Source organism: Gavialis gangeticus, unplaced genomic scaffold, assembly GCF_001723915.1.
Source record: "Gavialis gangeticus isolate Ggan-Ray unplaced genomic scaffold, GavGan_comp1, whole genome shotgun sequence".
NCBI classification, from domain to species: Eukaryota; Metazoa; Chordata; order Crocodylia; family Gavialidae; genus Gavialis; species Gavialis gangeticus.
Window position 1 is genome coordinate 14,105,598 of NW_017728991.1, and position 9,025 is coordinate 14,114,622.

The window sequence follows — 9,025 nt, forward strand, 5'->3', positions numbered from 1 at the left end:
TTGTTTTTTTCTCTTTCGTTCTTTCCTTTCCCCCCCCCCCCAAATACAAGTAAACTAATCAGTTCCCTTCTGTTTTTTGCCAGTTTTCCTTCTGAACGTGGCACTGCAGTTTTTGAGTTGTAAATGCAAGCAGGCGGGTGGGTGGGTGACGTGTTTATCAGGTGCCAGCGCTGTGACGACAATGGGCCTGTTTGGAAAAGGAGAGCCAGTACCTTTGCTTTAACCGCTCCTCAAGGCTGGCTATGGAGAAGGGAGCTCTCTGTCTTACCTGGACCAGACAGATGCATCTGTCTGCCCTGGGGGCTGTCTGCAGTCCCGCTGCTCTCCTCTTTGGGGTGCTGCTGTTTTGCGGGCTTGGCACAGGCGAGGCACGTAAATCGGAGGTAGCCATACCAGCAAAACTAGAAACAGTGGGGTCAAAGGCAGTGCCACCAAAGCAATGGGGTGCAGGAGGGTTCTGGGCAGACTCCAGCTCCGTGCAGGGCAGGGGTTCAGCCGATGGCCCTGAAGGTTTAACAACATGGGTATCAGAAGAGAAAGGGATGGAGGGTCTTGGAAACGGGGAGAGGACATCTACATCCACCAAAGCCAGGCACCACCCAGGGAGTCGAGATACCCCAGCATGGGTAGACGCCACGCCGTGCCCAGCGAACTGCGCTTGCACTTCCACGGCGGTGAACTGCTCCCGAGCGGGGCTGGCGCAGGTGCCCTCAGGACAGCCCTGGTCCCGGAAAGTTACAGCCCTGTGAGTACCGTCCTGGAACATCCCGGCCCGGCCCGGGCTGCCTTCAGGGGAGGTGCAGCATTGAGCGATCGCACTTCTGGGTGGGGAAGGCTCACCCGCCCAGGCAGAGGACTGCTTCCAGGGGCTCTGTGGTGCCGGCCACGCGAGGTGGGGGCAGTGCCCGGCTCTCGGTTGCTGGAATGTTACTGAAACCCTAGGGTGGGTCCAGCACGTCCTGGGAGCTCGCCAAGGAATGTGTCCTCCTCCAAGTGCAGGCTGCAGCCTCTGAATGCAGGGGAAAGGCCTGCGGGCTCTCCACAGGACCATGAAAAGTTGCAACCCTTTGATGCCTCAGTTTCCCTTGCGGTGAAACAGCAATATAAGGCTTAATGCACCTTTGTAATGCGCTTTGGAGACCAGCTGGCAGGGGCAGGAGGACCTGGTTGAACACTGGCCTCTGCCTCCTTGAAAAAGGAGGGCTGCCCCAGGGTCTAGTGGTTTCTGTAGTGTGGCTGCCAGTGAGATTGTTTTCCCAGTCCATTTAGCTTTACAGCAGAGACCCAGTGAACAAGAGGCCTGTGTCTTAGAGCTGCTCACACAGTTCCTCTTTTCTGGTGTCTGGCAGGTGATTTAATGACAGTCAAACACTGTGTAAGATCAGGGAAATGGTGCTTAGAGTAGAGAACGGCAAGACCTAGGTTCTCTTCCTGACCCAATCCTGCCTCGCCTCAGGCGAATCACTAGACATACCTGTGCCTCGGTTTCCTTGCGCGTTGAGTATTTCCCTGGCTCCAAGCAGAACAAGTGCACATTTATTCAAGTGTCCTAGCGCAAAGGTGAGACAGGAGGACAAAGTGTTTGTTGGGTCACGGGACCTGGCTTCTCCTTCTTTCACTGACAGGGGCAGCCCTAGAGAAGGGATGAGACTGTAGGAGGCCCTGTCATGGGAGACAGCCCTGTGGCACCACCCTGGCCTGAGACCCCTGCACCCCCGAGGTGTTGGCTTCCCAGGACTCTTTGCCTTCCTGGGATGAAACCCATAAGACAGCGTTTCTCTCCTCATTCCCATTAGTCACTGCTGCAGCCAGGCCAGTATCCCAGGACAATGGATCAAGCTGTTCTGCCCCCTCCTGCCTGCAGTCAATTTGCAGCCTGCTCTTTGGAGCGTCCTTGGTTACTTTAGCCCTGCAGGCAGGCTGTCCCTTCAGAGGGCTGCTCTCCACTCAACTGGGTTGAGTTTGCCCCAGTCGGTCTCCCTCCCCCCTTATGGTGTGTGTCCCATTAAAACTCCCTTTGTACCACCTGCAATCAGAGCTCTCTAGACCCAAAAGTCTCTCAAAGCCCTGGGCTTTACCAGCTGAAACCAAACTTTGCAAATAGCATCTCTTTACAATTGGCCAGACTCACACCCAGCCATCCCCATCCCTCAGCTCCCTATTTGGTGCTGAATCTATGAGGCTACACTGCCTCTTGGGTACGGTGCCTGTGGCTTGGGATGTCGCTCAGCTCCAAGCAGGGGCTGGTTGACTGTAGGGCTCTTCTCTGCTCATTAGGAATAACCTCTTTGCTTTCAATGCAGGGACCTGTCTCGCAACTACCTGAGCAGGATCCACGCCGAGGAGCTAGCTGCCTACCCCAACCTGCGGCTGCTGTAAGTAACACCCTAGCCGGGTCCCACGGCCATCTCCACCCAGCGAACATCGCCCCTTTCACAGCCAGGCCTTGATGGCAAGGAAAAAAGGCAGCAGGGTTGACTCCCCTTCGCTCTGTCCGTGCTCCTGGCCCCCAGGCTCGCTAGCCCGGTGAGCCAGTACTGCTGACCTCCATGGCTGGCAATAAAGAAGCCCTAATAAATCTGGGGCCCTAGGTCCAGCTTCACAGGGCTTCTTCTGAGGTCCACAGGAGCCCACTGCATGCCATGCCTGCCTCGTCACTTGGGGGTGAGCCTGTGCCCGAGCTGCGTCCTCTGCCCCTCTCACGGGTCTCTGCCTTCCAGGGATCTGAGCGCCAACCGCATCCGCACCATAGAGGAAGGAGCCTTCCGCCCGCTGGGCAGACTGCAGACCCTGTACGGTGACAACCCCTTGCATTATATCCTCCGCCTGTCTCCCCGCCGTGGTTGGATTTGTCCCTCCGCCCCTTTGTTCCTCATCTCTCTCTGAGCCCCTTTCCCCCTCTCCTGCGGTTTGGTATCACAAGTTTCTTTCCCCCACTCTTCTTGGGGGGCCAGACCTGTCTGCACCAGCGCCAGGTCTGGAGGTACCCGACTGCCCTTCTCTCCCCCTCCACAGCAAACTCGGTGCCAACAGCTTTGCGTGCAACTGCTCCCTGCGCTGGCTCGCAGGCTGGGTGCGAGAGAGGAGGGAGCTGGTGGGTGATGCGGAGCGGCTCCAGTGCTTCCAGCCAGCGTCTGTCTCCACCAGCCGGCTCCTGAGTGCTGACTTCTCGGCTCTGGCCTGCGGTGAGCAGCCCCATCTCTGGACCGGGGGAGAGTCGGAGCTGGGGAGGATCTTGGAGGGGTGAAGGAATTCCAAGCACATGACTCCTCCCTGGGGCGACTGACCTGGGTGCCCCGGTCCGCGTGCTGGAGCATCCCGGGCATGTGGGGGAGGTGGAGGAACTCGTCTTCCAAGCACTGCGTGTTTTGATTCTCCCTTTTTGTGCTCAGGGCTGTGAGGGGAGCTGCCAACCTCCAACTGCCTTTGTATCCCTGGACAGCCTTGCTTGACCTGGGAAATTTTGAGTACAGCCTCTCTGGTCTTCCTCTGCCCACCTCTAGGGATTCCTGATTCCTTCCCCTGCCCCCTTGTTTGGACCAAGTCCTCCCCCAAGGACTACACTTCCACCAGATCCAAGCCTGGATGTGCAGACTCCGGTTCAAAGCAAAATCTCACTGCAAAACAAAACACTGTAGGGAATGGCCTGCCTGGTGGAGTGATGCAGGCAAGAGATGCTCACTTGGGTATCACCCGGTGAACAAGGGAGCTGAATGAGACCAGCAGAGCTGAATGAGTGGCAAAAACTAAAGAGGGGAGGTTGGACAGACTCAGCCTGCCCTGCTCTGGATTGAGTAGAGAAACTAAGTGACAAGAGTAGAGTCACGTGAGGAAAAGGGTTTCATGATTGAAAGCAAATCAGGTGGCCCTGAAGCCTGTTACTCCAGGTCTCCTAGATTTACAGGGGCTTCAGTCAGCAAGGAGAGCTTTAGATGTCTGGAAGCAAATTCAGGCTGCAGAGCGTGGCTTGCGAGAGGTGGTATTAGTCAGGTAGGGAAAAATACTGTCTTCTCTGAAATCAGGAGGATCTTTACCCTGGAGTTCAGTGCAGCCAGCGTTTCTCCTCTCGTACTCCAGGCAGGCAAATGTCTTCAGTATAATTAAAGAAAAAAGTATGCTGAGACGCAGAGGGAATGAGGAGAGCCACAATGCCAAAGTCCTGTGCAGTCAGAGAGCACTTCGAAGAGGTGAATTAACCTCCTGGGCCATGCAAAAGTCCTGCTTTTCCCTGCACACTCTGTCCACGGCTAGTTTGATATAAACCACAGGCCTACGTGCCAGATTTTGCTGAACTTTTTATTTTTCAGTGACCACCTTTGGACTGAAACAAAGCACGAGGCATTTTATCCCCAGTAAAAACTAGGGGAAGCTGAAAAGGAGTGAGAAAGCGGGTTTGGTGCAGAGATGGCCTTGGGCTGCCGGGTTCAAGCCTTGATCTGGAGTTCAGCTCTGCAAGGGTGGAGATTTGGAAAGGGCCCATCTGGGGTTTCCAAAGGAAGGCATCCCGTCGGTAGCAGGCCTGGCTCCCCCCTACTGGCATCCCTTGCCAATCTGCACGGAGGAGAGCAGAACGTGCCACCTCCCGTGAATTCTCTGAGTGTGCAGCACCCCTGGGCTTTGTGTAGGTGACACAAGGTGCCAGCCCATGGAGAATCCGGTCCAGACACCCAGCCAGGCCGGTGCCATTCGCTCTGCTTCCTGTTCTGTGCCGTGCTCCCATGCCACGTTTGCTTTGGGTCTGTAACATCTTGGCATGGTCTAAAAAGCCCATTGCTGCATTGCAGTTCCCACACACTTCGCATTAATAGCCCAGCCGAAAACTCATCTCCTTCCACTTCCCTTTCAGCGGCTGATTTCATCTCGTGTGTGCAGGACGCTGAAAGAATGAAAGGCATAGTCCTGCAATACTCCTCCCTTCACCTCGGTCACCACACCCGCGCCTCCTGCCACGTGCTCTGTTACCAAGAGGAGCACACGCATTACAGCCTGGATGGAGCAGACCGCTGCCTGTGCGGGTCGCTGAGTGGGGAAGTGGCCACAGACTGCAGGAAAGCATGTTCCAATGAAATCCAGAGCCAGGTCTGCAATAAAACCATCATCCACCCTGCGTATCCTGTCCAGGTAACTGCACCAGGAGTCATCACAGCTTGTGGAGAAGGGGATGTGCACCACTGCTCTTCCATAGCTAGTCAGGGCAGGTCTCAGGGTTGGGAAAGGATCTCAGCTGGCCCCTGTTCCCCCTGGATATGAGCTTATAGATTTTATAGGCGTTAGGGCTGGAAGGGACCTTGTGAGATCATTGGGTCCGGCCCCCTGCCCAAAGAGCAGGAAGTCAGCTGGGGTCGGATCACCCCAGCAAAGTGAGCATCCAGGCATTTCTTCAACGTCTCCAGAGTAGATGCTTGCACCACTTCTGGGGGGAGTTTATTCCAGGCTCTGCAGATTTGGGCGGTAAAGTTTTTTCCTTCTGTCCAGTTTAAAATGGTCTTCCAGCAGTTTGTGACCGTTCAAGTTTGTCTGGGAATACTAAAGGAAGAGTGGATGGAGGGAGCTTTGGTCGTGTGGGAGGGATGCAGGGAGTTTCCTACCAGCCTGGAAGAAGAGGCGAGGGGGGTGGAGAAGAAGAGGTCTTTAGCTGCTGGTGGGGAGCTGAGGGGCTCTGGGAGTGAGAGACATAGAAAGGACCTCTTCCGACAGCACGCTGGAAGCTGGGGAAAGGGACCCAAGCTCCCAGCCCGTGTTTTTGGGTCTCGGCTTCCACTGCTCTCCTCCCCCCAGGTGAGCCTGTTGTTCTCTGCTCGCCCATACTACAGTCTCCATGAGATGGTTGAATTTACCGCTGAGGTCCCACTGCCCGGGACCGTGTACACCTGGGACTTCGGAGACAGAGGGGAGCAGTACACCACCAGCCGCACCAGAGCTCAGCATCTGTATGCACTCCCTGGCATGTACGTGGTGACAGTCAAGGCACAGACTGGGCAGAGGAGCCTGCTGCGCCGAGTGGGCGTCAGCGTGATCCTGCCCGTGGCCTCGGTGGGCCTGGAGTGCCCCACTGCTGTGGGGACCGGAGAGAGAGCTGACACCTGGATCCATGTCCCCCGGGGCACCGACCTCTCTGTCTTCTGGAGAGTGATGATACCAAGTGGACGAGAGATCCTGGGTGAGAGGCTGGGGGGTGTTATTTCAGCAGGGTCCCGGTTCTCCTGTGAGATGGGGCACTTCCACGAGAAGCGGCAGCACTGGCATATTGGAGGGAGAGCAGCGGGTGTTGCACCCCTGCCCTTTCTACCCCTTGCATGTCTCCCTCGAGATTGTCCTGGAGAAAAAAGGATGGTGTGGCAGCGGGAGGAGCCTGGATGGCACGTGAGGGCAGATGTCAAGGTGGACGGTGTGGGGCTGGGTGGGGGAACCAGAAAGGGTGCTCCAGCGAGAGGTGTAGAGAGGGAAGACCCAGCTCTGGAGAGGGGCGGCCTGGAGGCGATGCTGGGCCCCCAGCACCAAAGGAAGGCGGCAGCAGGCGTTAAGGAGGCAGGGAAGAGGATCTGTGACAACCAGCTGCCTGACCACATGAGGCAAGCTGCCTCCACAGAGACCTTTCAAGGAGGGAGGGCTGCATCTGCGTCTCCAGGGAGACTCGGGGCAGCCACAAAGAAAGGGTTTAGAGAATGAGTTGCCGAGCAAAAGCCCTGCAAAATCTTTGTGCGTATCCCAGAAGGCAGCAAAGTCCATGCGGGGACAGAGCCTCCAGTGCTAGGGGGGCTGTGCAGGCATGGAGACAGAGGGGGCTAGGGTGACAGGAGTGGTAATTCCCTCCCATGGGGGTGCGGGAGAGAGAACGGGCCTCTGCATCGCATTAGCCCAGACGCCATGGTGAGGGGCACGGCATGAGGCTCTTTGGGGCCCGTTACACTGATCTCTCTCTCAAGACGGCATCTCTCCACTGAGCAGCATGGCGAGGCTGGCAGCTCTGTGCCATGGCTTGCAGCTGCAGTGGCTGCTCCTCCTCCTGGGCAAGGGGACTGCTGGTACGTGGGGCGCAGACTGCGGAGAATGAATGCTGCTTTGAATGTGGCGGGGGCAAGGGGATGGGAGAGCCGTGCATGCGGCGAGGGGGAAGGAAGACGGGAGGATGGCACGTGCATGCTCTTGCGCTCTTCCTTGCAGGGGCAGAGCCCACGCTGTGCTGGCCCTGCTGGCATCCTGCTGGGGTCACATACAGTGGGGAGGTGTCTCTGCTATGCCCAGCAGAGTGAGAAGGGCTTTTGGCTGGAGGCACCTGGATGCAGCTGGCTCATATTGAAGTGGGATAGCAAGGAGTAAAATGTCTGTGTTGTGCTAGGCTGGGCTAGCGACCCAGACAGTCTCACACATGTGGCCTGTAAGAGTCACTCGATGCGAGGAAGTGACAGGACAAGGCTTGGGTGGCTTCTCTGGGAAGGCAGGAGGTGCTGGTCTTACAGTGGCTTATCTAAGGTCTTCTAGGGAGATACCATGATGATGGTTTTACATACCTGGCAAGGGAGGTCCCCTCCTTCTTGGCCTTGAATGACTTGGTGTAGCTGAAGGCGGAGACCTATGCATCGTACTGTGGGAGTCTACTAAGGCCTGCCAGTGGGAGGATCTCAGCTACACCAGTCGTGGCGATAGGGGATTGCTCCTGGGCTTTCCCTCTAGCTTGCTCCTACAGCCTTTTGGCTAAGGGCAAGCAAAACTAGAGGGCATCTGAACCCCAAGGACTCCTGGTTTGGGGCTTGCACATAGGATCTTCCCATGGATCTGGGAGTATCTGAAGCCCCAGACTGAAGTCCAGGAGGTAGGATACTTGGTGGTGGTAGCACCACACAGACTTGAATGATTGACCTCTGCTCTGTCGATAGAGTTCAAAACTGATTTGACTAATTTGGCCTGAGACGGTTAAAAAAAAAAACTGACCAAGAGTCCAGCTAACTCAATATTTTGGGGTCAACCCTGGGCACTGATACTCTTCACTGGTACTTGATCGTGCCATGCTACTGAAAGGATGGTATCAGTAGCATGTCTTCTGATACCGTTCTTTCTGCCTTCACCTGGTGCTTAGCTCGTGGCCTGAAACGGGGCTGATAGTTGGTGAGATCCGAGTGCCAGGTAGCACAACTGATGTTGGCTTCTTGCTCCTATCTAATCTCTTCGGAGTGGTCTACACTCTTGTGCCTAGTGACCCCCCTGGAGCAGAAGCTGATTCTTGTCTAGCCATGCTGCCAAAGCCACAGGGTCTCGCTGCATAGGTCATTTATATCCTGGGCCAGCATACTTTCAGTTTACAAGAACATTGTGCTGCAGACTGAGGTTGAATCCCTGGCTCTGCTCTAGATGTCCTGCATAGCCTTGGAGCTGTCCCCAGTCACTCTGTGGCTTGGGTCCTGTGATGTGTGGATAAATTCCTGAATGGAGGTCTGGCACCCGTGTGCTGCAGCAACGGGGCAGTGGGAAACCCTGGGTCAAGGGCAGGGGATGGAGCGAATGAATGTGCAGCGCACAAAGCAGGTGTCGGGAGTCAGGGCAGCAGGCAAGCTCAGTTGCCCCCAGCTGGCCTGGTTCCTTGGGGGCCTGGCTGCCAGCAACCTAACTACTTCCACCTGGCCCCGATTGCTTTACCAGCAGCAGCTCTTTCAGCACCCAGGATGCTCTGTGACAGGACAGAGGCCATTCAGTCTTGTCTCGGGCTTTGGAGTCCTTGTTCTTACTTTTTGTTCCAGCCGGCTGATTCCCAGTGTCCCCGGTCCTGGTTCCTGCCTGCTGACTCCCCTTTATAGACTCCAGCCCAGACCCTTTTTCTCCAGCCCTGTTGGCTCTGAACCCCTTGCTGCCAACACCTGTCCAGACCCCTTTTCTCCTGACAGCTGACTCGTTTGGTCATAGGCAACGCGTGCCTCCTGAGGCTGGGGGGCACAGCGACTGCCCACAGCTGTTGGCAGCAAGGACAGGCCGAGCAGGGACCATCTGCAGGTGGCCGCAGTGATGTCAATGATGGGGGGGGGGGGGGGTC

General features: G+C 56.4%; 1 protein-coding gene across 3 annotated transcripts in view; it reads left to right on the forward strand.

Moving 5' to 3' along the window:
• Positions 1 to 18: 18 nt before the first annotated feature.
• LOC109297763 (polycystin-1-like) overlaps positions 19 to 9,025 on the forward strand; it is a 79,047-nt gene continuing 70,040 nt past the window's right edge. For all 3 annotated transcript variants that reach the window (XR_002097411.1, XM_019517786.1, XM_019517794.1), the window contains exons 1-6: positions 19 to 745; positions 2,304 to 2,375; positions 2,721 to 2,792; positions 3,016 to 3,185; positions 4,847 to 5,121; positions 5,779 to 6,160. Coding sequence is in view for 2 of the 3 variants with exons in the window: in XM_019517786.1 (XP_019373331.1) it covers positions 243 to 745; positions 2,304 to 2,375; positions 2,721 to 2,792; positions 3,016 to 3,185; positions 4,847 to 5,121; positions 5,779 to 6,160 (1,474 nt within the window). In the remaining variant the exon portion in view is untranslated. The remainder of the gene's footprint in view (positions 746 to 2,303; positions 2,376 to 2,720; positions 2,793 to 3,015; positions 3,186 to 4,846; positions 5,122 to 5,778; positions 6,161 to 9,025) is intronic.